General features: G+C 48.7%; 1 protein-coding gene across 1 annotated transcript; it reads right to left on the reverse strand.

Annotated features, from left to right (window-relative positions):
* Positions 1 to 34: 34 nt before the first annotated feature.
* On the reverse strand, positions 35 to 20,096 carry LOC101080043 (cytoplasmic phosphatidylinositol transfer protein 1-like). The gene is made up of 10 exons (XM_029836901.1): positions 19,735 to 20,096; positions 19,564 to 19,666; positions 9,847 to 9,995; positions 7,961 to 8,049; positions 7,543 to 7,550; positions 4,979 to 5,050; positions 3,593 to 3,688; positions 1,742 to 1,897; positions 1,285 to 1,348; positions 35 to 1,159 (listed from the first exon to the last, which is right to left on the reverse strand). The coding sequence occupies exons 1-10, from the start codon at positions 20,055 to 20,057 to the stop codon at positions 849 to 851; spliced, it is 1,371 nt and encodes a 456-aa protein (XP_029692761.1). The 5' UTR covers positions 20,058 to 20,096; the 3' UTR covers positions 35 to 848.
* Between the last annotated feature and the right edge of the window lie 894 nt (positions 20,097 to 20,990).

Consider the following 20,990-nt stretch of genomic DNA (forward strand, 5'->3'; position numbering starts at 1 on the left):
ATCAGGGAAAAATGCTCTGAAAGTATAAGATGTAATGCGCATTCATTTATTTTAAGGTCTACATACAGTATTAAAGTTACAGTGGAAGTACAGTCACGTTACGCTTAAAAATGGTGGGAATAATCAAAGTGCTCACGCTTTTAATGGAGAAGCAGATAAACGGTGTGATGGTGGCGACATTCACAACAGCAGCTGACGCTAAAGTACAGCAGAATTCCTACGAAACGGTGATAGTTACAGCAGCACTATGATGCGTGGGCCGCCCGTCACGTCTGAGGACGCCACCTTGAAGCCAAACCAGAATGACAGGAAACGTCCCAGTCGTGCGGCAGCGGACGCTGCCGCCGACCGGACGGGGCGGGGGGGGGGGCAGCAGCATCACCGGGTATGCCAAAAGTACTGACAACCAAAATGTTTATACAGCGTAAGAATACACAACCACAGGTGAAAACCGTCATACACCACCGATACAGTGTTCAAAAGGGGGCTGTCAAACAGTCCCAACCACAAACGGACACGCTTAACCACGAGAGAGGGAAATTCTGTACATGTTTCTGTGGGCTGACTCGGACCGTTCAGGCGATGCTCTTGTGTGGGGTAAAACCAGGAATGTACACGACTCTCAGTCTGACTGATGGAACTTCATTCTGTGGCGCCAGGACGCCATAGCGCGGACGCCGAGCGGGACTGTAGAGATCAGACCGCCCGTCTGAGAGTCTGCTGGAGGGGCTGAGGTCGCTGAGGCTTCGTAAAGTCTCCTTCACTTCAGCCGGCCGAGGGTTGGGGGAGGAGGGGGCAATCGCATTGTGGGACGTGCTGGTCGGGCATCCTTCATGGTGGGGGGGGTCTCATTCTGGCTGGGGACTGGAGTTCCAGGAAAAGAAGCCTGGCAGTTTGAAGATGGAATCCCTGCGGCCAGGATCCGGCAGGGTCAGGGTCTCCGGCGCCGACTTCTTCCTGGGACGCTCCTTCGGCACCGCCAGAAACTCGGGAGCCTCCGTGGAGAGGGGGGTGGACGGCGCGCTGTTGGGCCCACCGCGGGCGCAGGATGGCAGCGGGGTCTCGGAAATGGAGATGGAGGGGGGAAAGGTGCCGATCTTGAGGTTGGTGGCTTCCTGCGTGGCACGCTCGTACTCTCTCACCTCCTCCATGGTCATGTCTGTTGGCACGGAGACGACGCGGAGTTTGTTTTTTACATTCTCATAAAAGACGAAAGGGTCTAAAGATTTGAGGCAGGTTCAAACTCCCACCTTTCTTTTTCAGATTACTATCACAGAAACTCACCGATCCACTCGTCCACCCAGGCGAAGGCCTGTCTGTGTCCCAGAAGAAGAACATCTCGAATCACCTGGAGGAGGAGCGAAGGAGGAGGTGTGAGTCAGATGGAGTCACCCTCCTCTGAAGGTTATTTAGACGTTTCAAACCTTTTCCTTCCGCTGAGAAAGAGTTTAATGTGATGAATGTGAGTCACTGACAGTGTCACCGAGCCTGTGTGTGTGTGTGTGTGTGTGTGTGAGACGGGGACAGTTCACCCGAGGGACAGATGCTGACGTGATGAGTTTATAAAATAGAGATATAAAGTTTAGAATGTGCTCTGCCTGATGTGAGGTGCTGATAAGAGATGGATTTGGTCCCCTTATAAGACTGGCAGCGACACCAATTTCTAAGGGTCACAACGTTTGGTTTCGGTGAGGACCCCCCCCCCTTAACCGCCTCATGTGACAATAGCAGCAAACCTCACCTTGTGCACAAACTGCTCCACGCGTGACTGCAGGCCCCAGACCTCAAACTTGACCGTGACCAGTTTGTAGGAGCACATGATGGGGTCCTGGCTGTTGATCCATCCTTCCTGCAGGACGCCTCGGTCAGTCTTCTTCGACTTGAAGCAACGCAGGTCCTGCAGCCATGACACAAGAGAAAAATGAGCACAATCACAATTCTTCCTCGGGATCTGAGAGCTATTATGCTGCTCAAACTGTTGATTCCAACCATCACTCTCTCTCTCTCTCTCTCTCACACACACACACACACACACACACACACACACACACACACACACACACACACACACACGCACACACACACACACACACACCTGCTTAATGAACGGGATCACCTGCATTCATTTAGGCGCCTACAGCAGGGCTGCACAGCCTGATCACACACTTAACGTACATTAATCACAGCCCCATAGACTAATTATGTCACAGTCTCATTTGTCTCGGGGGTCATGTGTCCTGGATGGGGGGGAGGGGGGGATGTTGTGTGTGAACCAATCTAGAGAGAAAATCTCACCTGCTAAATATAAAGGAAAGGTTTTTGGCAGATTAAGAATAAAAAGATGGTAAAAGACCATTTTTTCTTTGTTAACCAGAACGTTGTGTCAACTTCTTTATAAAAAGACGTAACATTGACATCGCCTAACTGCCGAACTTTGCTGTTATGTAAGACAAATTACGGGATTTTTTTACTTCTTGAACTTGGTGTTCTGCCAAACCTGCTGAGAATGGTGCTCGGAATATGGTGCTAAAGTGGTTTTATTTATTAAATTATTGCACAAATATTCAAAATAAGGGAAGCAGAGCTGCAGTATAAACTCCTGTGCCAATTGGCTTCTGTTGCAAATCATGGTCTGACCCCAACTTTGCCCAGTTTTACGCAGCATCGCACAGAAAATGAGCTCTAAAGTGGTTGCAGAATGACCGAAAATGCGATCCGTTCCTACAGTCACCCGGCAGGGGGCGCTCAAGATGTTCGGTTTTGGAAGCTCTTGTCATTTTTATTCGGGGTGACATAATAAGAAGCTGCTCATCCTTGGGTCTATAAAATTAATCAGTAAAAGCCTCTTGAGTCAGCTTTAATTATAAGTGATCTTTTCCCATGACAACCTGTTGGACACTGAACTCTGGAAGCTGTGAGTGAATGTTTAGAGAAGAGCAAAACAAAGTCAGGAAAAAAAGAGATATTATTTACATTATTAATTTACATTTACAACATTTTTAGTGATCATCCTGTCTTTTCGAGGCCTGTTTGTGTGTATGATCTCTGGTGTGGCCAAACGCCTTTACGAATGTATTTACATTTGATCATGTGACACTTTCCCTCCCGAGCTGTCTGCGTTATTCTTAGCTCTGAGTAGATAAAACCAGACTATAAATCTCGGCGGTGTGTGTGGGTGCACGTGCATGCGTGCGTGCATAAGTGAGGGTGTCTATAATAAAACACCACAGCAGTGGCATCATGACCCTCCTTGATTATTAATAGCCCGGCTTTTTATCACCATCACGCCCTGATAGATGGGCGCACGCCCGCACGCATACAAATATCAAATCACCACAGCTAATGTCCATCACCTCCCCCACACGCTAACATGAATTTCCATCAGTCTGAGAAGGCTGATGGCCAGCTGGTGGTCAAAACAAAAAAAAAAACAAGCTGGCAGTGAGAGATAACACTATTCCATTTGTCCACCCCCACGCTGCTTCTTCTGTCTTTCCCACCATTTCTCCATCTTCCTGTGGGTTTGCTGCCCAAGTGTACGCATTGCTTTGACCTTTGGGGGCCCTGAGGTCACTGTCTGGACTCCGCTCACCTCTGATTCCTTGTAGTGGCGCTCCGGGATCTCATCATAGGCTATGTCCACGAACCACACTTCTGTTTCCTCGTCCCTGAGCTCTGCACCGAAGATCTAGAACACAGGAAGCAGGTTGGACGTGTGAGCACCGCGGTCAATAACACGCTGTATGCAGACAATGTGCTGCAGGTCTGGGTCCGAGCTACACTTTAAAGATGTTCACAGAAAGAAAGGGGGGGGAGGGTGTGTGTGAATGGTTTACATGTGACGTCGTGGTCTCATTTTTCTTTCAGACAATGGTTACGAACAAAGTGTGAGGACGGCTGTGACTCACACCGTCAGCGCCGTGTGCTCGCTGATTTTTGATTCACGGTTTCAGAAAGATTCGTCCTGACTCACTCGGATATGTTCACACTTCCTACAGCCTTCAAACTTTCTTTTTTTTCAAGGTGTTTCAAATGTGGGAAAAAAATGGTGGGTGGCAAGGAGAGGCGCCTTGAGGACGCTGACAGAAAAGAACAGTGGAAGAGGGAAAAAATAAACAAGCTGTACCTCAACTGGGTGAATGTGAAGGAGAAAAGCCTTTATTCAACACCAACCGAGCACCCATTCATTGTGTTATGGTCACTTTCAAATGTGAAAACACCACCGGCTGTCAAAGCTTATTAAGACGGACTGCAATACCCATGAGTCGCCACAGAGTGGCGCTGCAGCCCGCCATTTTCACCCTCACCGCGGATAGAGGTTGCGTAACCGCCAGAAGTGTGGCTGCTCCCTGCTAAGTGATGCTTCGAGAAAGAAATGAGTACTTTCCAATGCTCAACCACATGTGCTGCAACCTCACCACTCATCTTCCCCGATGTACTTTTATTTGTTGTATTTGCATAAATCAAATCTGTATGCGCTGATTAAGATGAAGAGGTTAAAGGATGAATGAAGTAAATCAAAGCTTAATGGAATAAAAGACATTGTCATCTCTAATTATTTAGTGATTACATACATTTTCACACTGGCTGCAATTTAATGCCGTGACCTTCCTCTCACAAAGGTGTTTAATCAGTGCATTTTAAAGTGTAACCTCTGTGAGCGGTTTTATTTCCCACCCAGCATGATCACATGCTCATCTTTCAGATGGGTAAAGGGAAATTAAGACTGATGCTAATGAGATGTTTGATGACTTGCAGATAGGAAAATAAATGCTCCAGTTAATAAAAGGCTTTAATTATGGAGGACATCCAAACACGAATGACTGATGCGATCACAAACTAACCCACAAAGAGGCTCAATGACTTTTACAATTAGCTGGACGAGAAGGAAAATAAAATAGAAAAGTGCACAAGAAGATCAGGGGGTGGTGAAGTCTTTATGAAAAACAGGTCACATCATCCTGGGAGCTCTACTCACGTTGTCATTGCTGCCTTTGTTGTCCTCGTATTTGGACTCTATGTGGATAGAAAACTTGGGCAGGAAGGAGCACTGAGGGGACAGAGGACACGGCAGTGAGAGAGGAACGATCAGAAAGCTAATTTAATACAGACTTCTCTATCCTCACACACAGAGAACACAAAAAGTTGATTTTTTTTAACTCCCTTTCACCATATCTCTTTATTGGCGTGGCACAGTGCAGCTGACCAAATATCAGCGCTTTGCCACGTTTCTTATTTTATTTTATGAGTTCCTGCCAGAAAAGTATTCAGGTTTAGTGTCTCAGTTTGAGGGGAAACTCCCTGAAGGCTCTTCCTCAGATATGACAACAGGCCTGGAACAGATACGCAGACAGACCAAACTAATGCCCCAGCTAATGTTACTGCAGAAGAGGAGGCATTAAAGAGAGAGGGGCGATAATAGCACTGCCCCCTCGGCCCCCATAAAGTGTCAGTGTGTCTTTCTGTGTGTTGTTCCACTTGCAACATATTGAAAGCCAAAATACACTTTTCTACTTGTGAGGACGTTTTGGCTGGAAATGACTGATTAAAATTTAAGACGTGGTTTAAGCTAAGGTTGAGGTTAGAATTGGGTTGGGGTTAGCTGGGATGGTTAGGGTTAGGGTGAGGAGCTGGCTAAGTACAAGCTCTATGGAAGTCCTCACAATGATAGAATTACAGGGATGTGTGTGATGGATGTAAGTTGAAGAAGATAATTCCCATCATGTGATGTAAAGGCTCAGCCAGTATGCCTGTAGTTACCATATCTTAGGCTATGCTAAAATGCTACCATTAGCCTTGAGGTGAAGTTTTGGTTGCTCAGGGTTGTGTTCAGACAGATTTGTTTTACAGGTTTTGCAACTGATTCATATAATGTGTCTTTAAACCAGCCTAACCCACAGCTAAGTCTTGTTAGCCGCCACTAGCACAAACAGCAAAGAGTATTTGTCTGCACTCACTGAGCATCACTAGCATGCCTTTGTTTGATGTTTTCTAATTTTTAGGTGGAAAAGCCTGCAAATTTAGGGTTTTACCTCAGTTTTCATGCTCTAAAATATGGTTTGGCTGTGCTACCATCATCATTCAGGCATTAGTCATCAGTTGATTTGTAATTTTATTCTTTTAAAACGAGATATTGGCCAACACGACCAATCCCTACCCCCCACCTCTATTTTAATTGTTTTTTGTTAATTGGATGGATTTAGCTTTGGGTGCACTGGCCACTTGGCATGCTAATATTTATTGTGCTCCACCAGGCTTTGTTGTGCCAGAAACCCACTGTGATCACGACAAACCAGATTTGGGCAGATGACTGGTACTCAGAGGCAAAGCCGTTCAATTCAAGATGAGGGGGCTCAAATGTGCTCCGAGGCAGTTACATCATCTTCGGTAGACTTGAAATCCATTTTTTTTCTGAGATATCGCAGTGTTTGGACTGACTGCGGGGCTACGCAGACATGATGGCTCTACTCTCCGCCTAAATGAGCCTCATCAATATAATGACCTCAGTCTGGTCTGAGGCTCTTATTCAAATGATCGCTGCTTTGAAAACATCACAAGTGGCACTTTTAAGCTCCCGCACACGTTTTAATGAAGCAAAACCTCATTTATGCAGCCCTCGCTGCTGATTTTAACTCAAGAAAGCTTTCATGTCATCTGACCTGACCTCTGTCAACCACCAGTTTCTCACATCGAGAGACAAACCCCCCCCGATTTTCAGTCGACTCAACCGATGTTCCTGCGCTGCCATCGGTTAATGCTGCACTAATCCCAGCAACAGTCGATGGATCCTGTCGAGAGCTGCAGGGTTTCTGACGTTTTAAAGGGGAATTTGGCTTGATTAGCCGATATCGACAGGACGGGTCGGCACAGCCGGCGAGGAAGAAGTGTTGTTTCTGCTCTGATCGGAGTTCATTTGCTCCCTATATTGTACCCCGGAGTTTTGGTTATTAGCTTCTGATACAGGCTACATCGCCATGGTAACCTGGTGTCTCAGATAAGAGTTGTTTTTCTGTGTGCCCGTTTGTAGGAAGCGTCTGTACGCGAAGCACAGCGCCCACTTGTGGCCGGATGTGGAAACTACAGCGTTTTTCAAACGGTTTCAATCTAAACATGTCATGTTTTAAAAAAGAAAACAGGAAAACAAAACTGTTTTCTACAGGTCATCCTCATATAAATGGGTTTCCTGTTTGTCTTCCATGAGTCCTCCTCACCTGTCCCTGCATCCTGTCCCCCTCCTGTACAAAAGGATGGAGCGTTCTCTGCCCTTCCACCTGCTCGTTGTGTTCATTTCTGATTTTATCTTGTGCGTTTTATGTTTTAAAGTTATCAGATGTGTTTAGTTTCTCTCAGATAATGACCATGAATTATTGTATTTCTTCTGTTTAGTGTTATAAATCCTTACAAACACTTTGAGGTAGACAGGACAGAATATACCCGCTATGCTTGGTGTGAATACAGCTACTTTGCCCTTTGACCTCTGGTGAAAAGCTTTTGAAAGAAAGTGTTATTCAGCGCGAGCAGTTTTGCGTCGGCACCACTCACCGTGTACTCTGCCCCCGCGGAAGCCATCGGTGTGACGGGCAGGGAGGGATGATGGGTGACACCAATGGCGCAGCACAGGAGAAATGAGAGGAACATTAGCATCTCCTGTTGCATTCATACGCATCAAATCAACAGGTAAAACCAAAAACAGTGAATTAAACGAACGGAGCGGGTTCGTTTGGATATTAACTGAGCAGGTGCCATCGCGCATACATTAGTAATATCCGATTATTAGCTTAATAAGACAGCTGTAATCTTCCAGGTAAAGTGCCCGACACTCCGTGGTTTCCATGGAAACTGGCCACATGACAACCACATACCTCTGAGGCAGGAGGCAACATGTTATTATAGCATCCAAGTTAATAAAATGTCAACGTACGCAGTGTTCGCCTGTACCTGAGGTGTCATAAAGGTTTACCTGTGATAGTGTACGGGTAGTAGTTCCAAGCCTTTTCTGTCAGATAGAAAATTTTGGGGACCACTGCTCTGGCCCAACTGGGCAGCTTACTGAAACACACACAAACACACCAAAACAAGGGGGTGAGGAAACACACTGAAGGTGACGCGCATCACAGGTGCAGCGCTGTAACAGGGGGCGGCCATGGCGGAGATACAAGAACTGGAACCATTTGGACACCAAGATAATTCAGTTCTACTAATCGTCGTGTTTGTAGCCTCATTAATCCCCCCGATTCATTAAGTCAGTGTCGGTTTCAGCGTTTATTTTCTCTGCAATTTACTGTTTCAAACTAAAACTGAGACACCGAAACATGAGACAGAAGGTTCCCTCTGAGCACTCTCCAACAGACTGTCAAACACCCCGGAGAGCATCCATCCTCTCTCTCTCCCTCTCTCTCTCTCTCACACACACACACAGACACACACACACACACACACACACCCACAGGCTGCTGCTTTAACATTAGAACAGGTGGTCTGTAGGTGGAGGGAGGCAGGTGCGACATCCAACAGCGTCGGCCCAAATTATCCATCACATTCACTGACCACACCCCCGCACGCACCCAGCACACACACACGCACACACACACACACACACACACTGAGAGTTCTTCTCTTTCATTAAAAATAAGACATATAACTTGTGGTTCCAATCACCCGACAATAAGGAGGAGGGTCCCCCGTCCCTGGGTGCTAGAACGTTCATCTGCCATGTTTCTACGGTGGCCTGGAGTGGACAAACACCCCTGAGTACGGACTTTGTTATTGTTTTGCGATGCTTAGCTTTGGAACGTGAGCGAAGCGGGCCCGACCACGATCGACGCTTGACTCACATCCCACACGTGCTGCTGGTGGAAACACAAGCGCTGCGGTTGGAGCGGCGTCCAGTGGAAACCTGGCACGCGCCCGTCCGGCTGGTCACAACAGCTGATTCTGGCTGAGAACTGTGATTATTTCGGATTTTATCCGTCAGATTGTCACCTCTCTAAATACGTCCACCTTACCTGCTCCTGCTCCTGAGTGGATTTACTGAACCTGTTTGAACAGGCTGGTAGTACCAGTGGGCGTTCTACCAAAGAACGGTCTGCTTCATTAGGAACTCGTTTTGGACAATGGCGGTGTGTCTGTGGGCTGCTCTTAAAATTCTCCTCTGAAATGCGTATGAACCGCTGTAGAGGTGTAATTACCCACAATCCTGCAGAAAGAATTCAATGTGAGCGTGAAATTTAGCCGGCAGGCGGTGTTGTTTTTCTGAACGGAGCAGAGGAACCCATTCGGCGGGAACCTCGGGCTGGACAGATGTGCACAACGGCTGGATGGTGTTGACTGACGTGAAGGTGACGGGTGGAACGCGCGACCTCGGATCTGTGATCCGTGTAATGTAAACAAGAGAGGGCGAGGATGCTCGCTAACTTTAGCTCAGCTCGGTAAGTTAAGTGTCCGCTCAGGCTAAAACAAACAGGCTTTAATCCGTTTGTCCATCAGCCTCTGTTGACAGACGCGCCCAAGTGGTGGTCTGTTATGGGGGGGGGGGGGGGGGGGGGTGGTTTACCCCAGCGGTCACCAGGGGTGAGGAAGGAATACCCCCTGGACAGGTCACCGTAACCATGACGAAGCCATCTTCAAATAAGAGACGCCATCATTTACAATGTGAGTCACTTGCAGGTGGGTACCAGGTCTTTTACATATATTTAAGGACACATATGGAAAATTGAAAGACATTTTCCCTGAACACAAACAAGTAAACAAATACCAAAATAATGTTTTCTCCAATGCCACATTCTGTGCTTGGATGTCACATTTACAGAGGTCACATTTTCCCCTGGATGCAGAATAGGAACTCACTTGTTGAGGTAGATTCGTTTCTCGGTGAACTGTCCCGACCCGTGCTCAGGATCTTGGTACGGCTCATTCTGGACCACCTCCACGCCCTCCCCGCGTTCGCTCTGTTCGTGGCTGTGTTTGCTGATCATGTAGAGCTGACCGATCCGGTACTGAAAGGCCGAGAGGAGAAATGCAAATCAATAATCCCAAGATTGACAGTGGATGGATTAGGTCCATCAACAGCTGTGATGAAGGTTCTCAGGCCTTAACGGCTATGAACAGAACCGTCCTGGAAATGTCAGAACAGAACGATTTTTTAAAATAGGCTCGGCGAGATTAACACCCCCACCAAAGACGTGGAAACAATCTGCAGGATTACGACCTGTCAGCAGAGTGACCGCCGGCCCATGTCGGTGTCCACAATAGTAACAGCATCAGAACAGACCCCCACCCCCCCCACGGTACATCAGTCAGCACCCACAACTGTCACTCATCGCCCGCTGACCCACTTGGACCCGCCACATTTGGCGGCACGTCACACGGAAACTATTTTCGATGCTTTTGGAAAACGACTGAAGCAGGAATGCTCCGGGATGGAGGTTTCCAACGGCCCGCGAGGGCTATTTCCACAACTCGGAAAACCTATCCGGTCTCCATGCCGACGTGCCGGAGGCTCATTTAGAACTTAACAACCACACACACACACACACACACACTTTGCAGCCAATGATAGCTGCATTAAGCTAACAGAAGAAAAAGGAGAAGGATGTGGTCATGTGACTGTACGTCCAGCCAGAGGCGAAGGGATGAAGGGAAGAGAAACGTGATAGTGGAGCGGGAAGAGCGTTTACTAGTAAACAAAATGAGGTCGTTGGTTCCTGTATTAGAATGTCAAATGTTTTCCATCAAGAGCAAAGGGACGACAGATTGCTCCCAAAGGGGACGACGGCGGCATTGAGCTATCGACTTCACAACTGTTGGCATGATAGATAGATAGATAGATAGATAGATAGATAGATAGATAGATAGATAGACAGACAGACAGACAGACAGACAGACAGACAGACAGACAGACAGACAGACAGACAGACAGACAGACAGACAGACAGATAGATAGATAGATAGATAGATAGATAGATAGATAGATAGATAGATGTAATCACCATTTCCCCTCTGATATTGAGCAAAGATAAAGTTAAACAGTTAAACGGGACTCATAAGGTGTTTATTGCAACTTTTTTGTCACATCTTTGGAAGTGTCTGGTTTCCCAAACCGGCTGGCACAGTGAAGGCATCACCGCCTCCGAGGATTTCTGCATGAATAAGGAAACGAATAATTCAAAAGACAGAAGAAGGATGAGACCCAGCTGCAGCACCAGCGCATGAGCATCCAGCACTGAAGCTCCCACGATGTTGCACCGCTTCAGACCAGGACATTCGATATAACAGCCCAGTCCACCTGAACGCAGCAGGCGTGTGTGTGTGTGTGTGTGTGTGTGTGTGTGGGGGGGGGGGGGCGGTATTGCTATGACACAGCGTCCAGCACAGGCCTGACTGCGTAATTCAATCTTCACCCCTGCAAAAACATGAATAAGTGCATCTCTGAAAATGTCAAAACTCAGTTTTTAGCTTCAGTCAGAAGCTAAAAGACAGAAAACAAACTTCTCCGCACGTGTGAAACCCTTCAACGTTTCCCCTCCGCCTCAAACGCGGGAGTAAAGCGGAGAGACTGAACTGGTGGGCGGAGGTGCCGAGTCCTCGTCCGCTCTGAGGCGGCGGCAGGTGGTGGAGCCGCGGTGGTCACTGTGTCACAGCCGGGGAGCCCTTACTGCGAGAGCGAGATTAGAATCCTGACAGAACACACACACACACACACACGCACACACACACAGACACACACACACAGACACACACACACACACACACGCACACGCACACACACACACACACACACACACACACACACACACAAACAGTCTCACACCTCGAACAAAATGGAAACAGGTAATTAAAATTCAGCCACAGAATCATTGCGCCTGTCAGCGCGTCGTATTTGTGCCCCTGCAGAGATAAAAAGGTCCAGCTTTGGCTCCGCGTGTGTGTGAATGGAGGAGCTCTGCGTTCTGAAGTAAGAAGAACTCAACACACATGTTGTTGCTGTTTACACTTAAGGTGGCTGCGTTAACAACTCAGGGCGTGCGCGCTTATCAACGGCCGGCACGCAAACAGTACCGATATAAGGCTAAAAACTGGGTTTCATCCAACTATGCTGTCAATATGCTGTCACCATCGTTCCAAAAACGCCTCCGCGATGCTTCAATGCAAAATATGTTGCTGAGCCAAAAAGGGGGCGTGGTTGGAAGAAGAAACCCTAGCAACAGGATTCCTTGAGATCTGTGTATAAGAAAGGGAGTGAGGTATCATCTCATCTATAGTAACATCTGCTTCAGTGGTGCTGCTGTTTTCCATACGTGCTGCACAGATCCTTGAAGGGGCGGGGCCAAGAGAGGGAGTCAGGTGACTCGGGCGGTTGTCACGCCGCGCCAGCTGGACGGCCATGCTGGCGATATCTGAGAGGAAGACGAGCCTGGAGGAGAGGCGCAGGTGACGCTGGATCGTCCAACCGAATCTAGTTACGGAGCGCTGACGTAGGCAAAAACGGAGGAAGACGCCAAGTCGACACGTCGGACATTCAGGAAGGTCAAACGCCGGAGGCTTTAACGACCGCTGTCAGCAGGAATGAGACATAATAGCAAACAATGGGAGCGAGAACATGGCAATGTGTGATTAAGGAACTCACAAACAATAATTAGGGACGTCTGGGCTGGAACTGTGGTGTTGGCAGAAGCCAGGCAGCGGTGACGCCACGGCGGCAGCAAAGATCTGCAGGACGCCGCCACACCACAACCGATTGTGAAATATGAGAAGAAGAAGAACACAACAGGCCAGCTAACCGCTAATTCACAGCAAGTGATGTTTGGGTTCGTGAACTCCTTTTTTATTGCTCTTATTGGATTTTAAAGGCTGTTCTCTAAAAATTCCATAATTTTAGGATTTATGTTAATACCCCGCACCTGCGATTCCACCGGAGGGAAGCGGATTTAGATTAAAAAGAGCAAAAAGAAGTGGGTGTTTAAGTGTGGATCTGCTACTCTTCATCTTTCAGGGATAATAAAGTTCACCCTCCTCTACTGGTAGTGCAAAAATATGCAGCCACTAAGAGCCCCAGATCTGAATTTCATGCTGGAATGGAGACGTGAAGGGAGCCCAGGGGCGCCGTTTCTATGGTTTAAAAGTGCAACGCTGTGGAAAATAAGCAGATTTTCTGAATGAATCAAAGCTGGAGTGACACCGTCGCGTGTTGTCAAAGTTCCACTAAAACCACTCAAGAAGAGAAGAGAATATTTAAACTTTCAAAGATGCGTAAATGGGCAGAACTTATTCATCCTGTTGGAGAGCTCCCTCCCGTCCGGGCTGCCTTCCTTCCCAAACCCTCTCGTCTCTTCTCCGCAGCGTCTGAGGTCACCCTGCCAGAGATTGCGTAATGCTGAGATCGCTCGGTACGAACCACTGTAATATGCACCACCCCCCCCCCCCCCCCCCCACGCCCCCACGCCCCCACGCCTGCACTTAACAGGCGAGATTGAGGCTGATGCGGCTGGATTGAGGCAGATGAGCTGGAATAAAAGAGCGGCAGAGTAAAAGTATTCAGGAACCTTCAGATGCATTTGACTGATGTCTGTCTGACGGCTGTCTGCCCCCCCCCCCCAACACACACCCACCGGCAGTTTTCTTTACTTTTCACTTTCTTCTCGCGCCTCCCCGCTCTGCCAACTTCCCTTTTGGGCAGATACGGCACAGGTTTCCACAGGTTTCTCCTCGGCGGCCAATGGATGTTTTCGTTTTTTACGACTACTTAAGATCAGTGAATTCGCACTGTTATTTGGATTCACAGGCGGGACGGGGCTCCGTGCTCCGGCGCGCTTCAAGATGGATCATAAACGCCGGGGCCTCGGTGAGTCTACGTCTGAGAGGAAGGCCCAGTGGACCCCCCAATTAGAAAGCTCCTCGCCTATTGTTGTATGGTGGGTTATTCTCATGAAAAACAAGTAATTGGTGATGCAACAGCTTAAAAACACCAGTATTAGAAAAGAATCCTTGGAAAAACAAACCAAGTAGGTTGTTTTATCATCGTTTCTCAGGATTAGTTTGGTTCTTGCTCCAGATTACATAACCCCTCCCCCACTTCTGCTCCACCCTGGAGTGTTTTGGAGCAGGCTGGATTTCTGTTTGCTGGGGGGAAAACCCATCACATCCATAATGAATAGACAGAGAGAGCACAGTGTGCTTGGAACGTCCACGCTGGGACGGGGATGGAGAAGCACCAGAACGAACGGGAGAAGAAGGAATAATCCCAACTCTCGTCCTGGCTCATGTGTCGGGCCTGACCTCCAAGACGCCGCTCTTCCGACCAGTTATTGTTGCCTCTTCCCTAATCCCAGTCTGGGTCACTGGGGATGCTGGAGTTCACCCTCTACAGGTAAAAACAGGCAACCGGGACCAGAAGATTAAACGGCACCTTACAGCCAAAATCAGATTAAAGTTCTGGCCCACGAGGAGGATTAAGATGTTTTTAACCAGGCGGGACACAAGCAGAGCGAAGTGAAGAGGAAATTCAGTTAGAAAGCTGCATCCGCACGCATCCGAAAACAATAAAATAAATCACTTTATGTACATCACAGCGCCGGCATCGCCCTTCTAATCTGAACCGGAAGGTGTGTGTCCTGGTCCTGTCCTCCCCGCTCCCTTCCCGTCCCACTGAGGCCTCCGCCCACCCAGCGCCAACATCCTGTCTAAACAAGAGGAAACGATTGATTCGGAGAATAGAATTTTGTGCTGATCCACGGTTGACGTGTCGGCGGAGTGATGGGACGGGACGCAGCATCCGAGGGGGAGCAGCTGGGCACGTCGCATTAGGACGCCGTGGCAGTGCGTCACGGCCTGACAGGTGACACTTAGAACTGGGACTATGGATCAGTCAATTGTTAAAATTAAATTAATTACAGAGACGAGCCGGCCGCTCCACTATTTGTGCTTATTGTGGTTCAACGTTCGGGATTTTTTTTTTTTTAATCACATGGCCTCCAAATTAGCTTAAACCTGTGATGCTAAAGAGCGCATGGCCAGGGGCGAGATTCCACCCATTCAGCCCTTGAGCTGCCGGATCAGGTTTGCGTGTGCCATCAACCTATGTTTGTGTAGTAAGAAACACCAGTGGACACACCTGGACCACTCACTCCCAGTCTCCGAAGGGAGACGCTTTTACAGAATGTTTGCATCGTTAAGCTAATTTAGCCACTGTGAACACACCATAAATACACAAGTCGTTGTAGGTCGTCCTGGTGTTCAGTACCAACCCGCCTGTATCCAGGGTGAAGGTGACCAACACCACGGCCCGTCTCTTGCTCGGCCTTCGGCTTTTCCCTGCAGATCAACAATGACGTTCACCCCTCCCCCCGACCTCTCTCTGAATGACCTTTCCTCCAGCGTTCATGTATGTGACTGATCCCTTAGCCACGGTGACCTCGTGGCCAAACCGATCATAATCCAATCCTTTTTCGGACTCTGAGCTGAAACTGGAGGGCTTGAGCTCCCTTGTGAACTTTACGAGCGCTGTGAGCAGCTGTCGCTGAGGTGCTGGGGCAGTAGTTGAAGTACCCTTGAGCCACGCGCTGAAATACAAGAGCTGCTGTGCACCTGCGGGGGAGCGTAATTACAAGACAAAAGCTAAAGCTCTTACAGCATTTACAAATGCCGTTCCAGGGTCACAGAGGTCGTGCCCTCTGCCCTCACCGTGACATAATAATGGCCATCGACCTGCGGCGCTGGTGCGAGCGAGGATGGGTGCATTTCTTCAGCAGCTGCTGTGATGTACGCTAATGCTACTCCATGCTATATTTGTGTCCATGCTAACCTCCCTCGCCGGAGGGGCCTCAAATATAGCGAATGTGCTAAAAATACTCACATTAGGTTAGATCATAGTGTCAACAGCACAGTTTGAAGTTGACGTTGACTGTCAGGATCACTCCCAGCTATTCCTTATCTCACCGTATTTGTTGTTGTTGCCTTTATTTGAACAATCTCAAATAAATACCCTTTAATTTCCGCTCCATTTTACTGCTGGAACTCTACAATTGGGTTGCGGACTCTGAAAATTCAGCTTTTCAAGTGTATGCGTCTCTCTTTTGGTGTTTAGTGTTGTGAGGAGCCGAAGAAACCGACGCCTGCCAATAAAATCAGAGTAGTGCGGGAAATCTGGCGACTGAAAGATTTTTAGTCGCTGAAACCATCTGTGGTTCTTCTCATCTGTGGTTCTTCTATCTGTGGTTCCTCTCATCTGTGGTTCTTCTCATCGCTCCTCCATACCTGTAATATTGGCTCTGCCCTCCACCCCCCCTTGTCTCTGCTTATGCTTTTCCATGTCGGCATGTGGAAAATGGAGGCTGCGTGCTCCAGCAGAGCTGTGAAACGTGGCCACTGCCGGCACCGTGAGTGCACACTCGCAGCGTCTGTGATCCGAGTGATCCCGACTGTGGCTGGTTTCCTTGTCAACGGCAGCGCCGGCTGAGCAATTTCCAATCTGTGGAGGTCAGCTGGGACGGCTGGGAAGCCACATGTGCTGGTAATCCCTGTGTCTACAGTTTTATATCCACACGGCGATAATTAGAGATCCCGAAGAGAGCCGAGTGGCGGGCGGTGTGGATCCTGGGAATGATGCAGCGCTAACAAGGGGATGTGTTAAAAAGCCGTGTTGCTTTACTCACGTAAGGCAGAATAATCTAGTTTCCGTCTAACGCCGATGAAAGAACCATCCTGAGCTGACCTAGCAAAACAAGAAGCGAACTTTAAGAAGAAAAAAAACCCAACTCGTGGTGCCTTTTCAGCTCTGGAGCTGGATCGCAAAAGAAATAATTTATCAACGAGGCTGCCGTTCTACTGGGATTGAAGTCTCCATTCTTCAGAGGTGTCGGAACAATGACAGTGGGACAGCTAATAATGTGTCACTGCTTCCACGGCGCGCAGGGGCGCCACGGGCACGGCAGATGTCACGGAAAAAGGCAGACTTCCAAATAGAAATAAGAGAGTTTGTCTGCTTTTCTTTTTTCATGGAGCCCTTATTAGCTGTTTCATTTCGGAACGCCACGGTTTACACGCTCCAGGCAGCCCGGCGGGACCTTTGTTCTTTACAATGAATCAGAATTAATTAAAGTTGTGCTTTAGGGCCCTCACAGGCGCCATCTGTAATATTGCTGCTCAAAAAAACTTGAATTTGGGGCCAACGTAGACGGGGACACAGTCAACACTTTCAAAATGAGAACGTCTAATCACACCTGCAGGGGGCCTCTGGCTCCACGTCCCAGCTGGGTCTGGTCCCCCCACGTCCCGCCTCCCACTTCACATTTCAGCTCACAGCCATGAATTCACAGAAAAGTCCCCAGAAACTTTTTGGTATGAAGTCGTCTGTGAACTTTTTGTTACTAAGCTGCCGTCGCCCTAAACGCCGACAGCAGCGTCGCCACGACCTCTTACTACCAGGGAAGAATGTCTCCGCGCTATACATATCCTTACGACATCACCGCGTGCTGTTCGGGACGGCAAAGAATTTCACGCCATGTTGCAGCCTATGGAACAGACCTGCTAAATTTAGGCCCCAAAAATAATGGATGGCAACGAGAAAAATAAAACGGCGCTCGGCCGCACGTCGGTGGCGGTCGTGAGCTCGTTTTAAAGGAGTCTTCTGGAAGTTCAACCGAGTTTCATCGTGATGGAGACTGACAGGTGAATGTGAACCAAACTGCCGTGTCCTTGTTTCCCAGCAAAACGAGAGACAAATTCATAAAACAAAGTCGCGATTTCGGAGGCTTTCTGCTCTCTCCCTCTCTCTCTCAGACAGCTGTCTTCTGCCTCTGAGGCCGGTCGCTGTCTGGCTGAGTTTACGAGCTCATCTGGGACCCGAGGAGGGAACGAGCATCTTGTTTGCCGCCTGTCTGGGGACGTAAACAAGCCCTCGTGCTGTGGGGCACGAACATATGGAGGGACACCCCAGAGACTGACCTCACAGCGGCCGGCCGATGCTGCAGAAGGCTTTAATACCCTAAACATCAGCATCAGCTCCTCTTCCAGAATGGGGATGAGCCCACACCATGGGTACCAATTGGTTGGGACCCTTACTTGATGCTGGGACCCTGTGCACACTTTATAGCTTCTAAATGACAGCATGGCGATGTCAAAACGTCCAGAATCGTCTCGAATCCATCAGGAAATCCTTCTATAACATCCACGTTTCACTCCAGGCTATGAGGAAGTCACGACAGGTGCACAAGAAATGCTAATGATAAACAGCGTGTTGAGGACCCTCGTCGCCATAGCAGCCTACAACCACAAAGCACTTTAGTCAAGTAGCAGCTAGTGTTGCTATCCAGATGTGTTGCCGCAGCTTTTTCCCTCTTGGTTTAGCGGCGTAATCCTTTTTCTCACCCTGGCTGTGATTATCCGGTGCCAGCTACGTGCAACCTAATCACCCGCCCTGTCACTGCGGCCCAGGCAACCCCCTCATCGGTCTCCAGGAGAACCGCATACACATGAATCATTCGCTCATCACGGTTGATCACCGGGAGGACATGACGCGTTGGCTGCGGGCCGCCTGTTCGTCACGCATCGCTGAAAGACCCCGATTTCCAGCTTTCCGTGGGCTCCCGCACGCCCTGGCATTGCTGGAAACTGTTGGTAGGATAAACAAATCACGGTCGTTCATTAGTGAAGCCAGTCGGCCAATCAATGGACCCAATTATTACAGCCGAAGATGTAGCAGCCTTTAGGAAAAACAGTGTCGTCAATCACCGCTGGGGCGAAAAAGCCGATGTGCCGCAGGTCAGGACATGATGAAGAGGCATCCTGGTAATTATAAACATGAAACCGCTTCAGGGACGGACAATCGGGAAAGACCGGGATCAACACAGACTATAGATGAGGCTGTTCTTGCTTCTGGCTGAGAAAAAAAAAGAGATAAAGAAAAACTTAAAATGAGTCCAATTCAGTCCTCACCTGCCAGAGTGTGAGACTTTAGCAACACATGTATTCAGCGGGGACTCGGGTCACATCATGACTGAGGTTAAATGGGGCGTGGAACCTTCATGACAGGAGCAAACTGGATAAAACCCATCAGCAGAGCGTCCCCCGGTGTGGTGCAGCTGACACCGGAACGCGGGGGGGGGGGGGGGGGGGGGGGGGGGGGGGGCATCAAGCAGCAGGGAGAATGTGCAAAAGGATGTTCGGGAACATGAGTCGCTGGTGCAGCAGAAGTCGCAGATCCCTCGTGCAGCTGCACGTAAACAGACAATAATCGGCGCTGGTTCACGTGACGCGTAGAAAATCGGGCAGCTGTTACGTAACCGCGCGCACAGCAGGGAAGAAGTCAGGAAAAGTGCAGTGGAAGATGGAGAAAGTGTTCCGACCCACATGTCCTCCACTGAGCTCCCTGCTGTTGTTTACGAGCGCTCCTGCAGCAAATAAAAACACACGCGAGGGAGGCAGCGGCAGCGCCGCCGCGCGGTGCCCGATCGGCGCGCCCGCAACTTTCAGCACCGAACCTGCGGGGGTAAAAGGTCGGGAAGGACCCGCATCTCCGCTGCTTCGTTACAGGAGGGGTGGGGGTTAAAGAGGGGACAAGTCACCTACCTCCTCCACTGTGAGGGGCATGCAGATCCGGTACTCTTTGACCAACATAGTCCCCCTGAGGCGGCGGCGGCGGCAGCGAGGAGTCGGGCGAAGGTTGACAGATCTGCAAAGACACCGATTCAGCGGGGAGCGCACTTCATCAGATCACACTGCTTCTCACGAGGTTCTCACGAGGTTCTCCAAGGTTTCAGCTTGGTCAACTTCCCCACGGAGAAATCAAAACTAGTGTAGAAAAAGTCGCGCTCAGGCGGTCGCTCGGGTCCCGGAGCAGCAGCCGCCCGTCGGCTCTTGACTCCGCGATCACTCGGGAACAGTTCCTCAGATCCGGTCAGCCTTCCTCCAGATCTTCTCAGTTTTGTTTTGTTTTCTTCTCTACCCCCTGACAGCTCCGGCCAGGGATGCGCAGCCGTGTGGAGTCTCTTGGTAAAGACGCACGGAGACAGGAAGTAAGAGGGTCTGACCTTCACAGTAAAGGCGCAGCAACCACGAGGCATCAAAATAAAACCACATGATGATGATGATACTAATGATAACAACAACAATAATGATAATGATGATAAGAACAATAACAATAATAGTAGTAATGACAATTTAGTTTTATTTAAGAAGGATCTGAATTCATAATTCATTTCTGGAAATATTTCGCAGAAACTATGCATGGCATCCATGAGACTGAATCCTTTTGTAAATCAGTAAAAGGTCAAAGGTCTTCCGCGACCCGGCTACCCCCTCCCCCCACAACGGAATCCATTTTTAGTTTTAAAACCCACATTGTGTTGAATATCATACATTATCACCTGTGTTTTTCACTTCTTGAAACGACCTCAACGTCCTGGAGAGCTATAAGATGTAATAACCTCTCTGAACGCTAGATGTCACCACAGACTCGCACCTGTAATTTCTCAAGCGTGTGTGAAAGAAATAAAAAAAACGCAGTTGGTTTGATTTTGCTGTATATGTTACCAGTATTTAACCATGTTTGGTGAGGGATGGCAACATGTCTGATATATCTGATTCTGTCTCTGGACATCTTTACAGATCACTCCGGTATCAAATCAACAGAACTATCGACACACAACTATCGTCTCACTCTGGGAGGTAAACTCATTTGATCTCTGCCGGAAAACACTGATTTTGACAAAATATAAAAATACAAAACTTTCTAAAATAAATAAATAAATAAAAACTGCACACACGCGCAGCTCTGTTGGTTCCAGCAGTGCAGGAACAGTTGCTTAGAGACCTGATTCGCCCGCCTCTTGCTGCTCAGCATCACCAGCTGGCCTTTGCTGTCACTTTTCTAACCCCCAGCGGTTCTGACACGAGCTGCTCCTTCAGTCCAGCTCACTGGAGCTCAGTCCAGAAAAAAAAAAGAAAAAGATCTTGTCTTCGGGCTGCTGTCACAGCGAGGGGGCTGTGATGACATC

This window comes from Takifugu rubripes, chromosome 5 (genome assembly GCF_901000725.2).
Source record: "Takifugu rubripes chromosome 5, fTakRub1.2, whole genome shotgun sequence".
In the NCBI taxonomy this organism is placed as follows: Eukaryota; Metazoa; Chordata; class Actinopteri; order Tetraodontiformes; family Tetraodontidae; genus Takifugu; species Takifugu rubripes.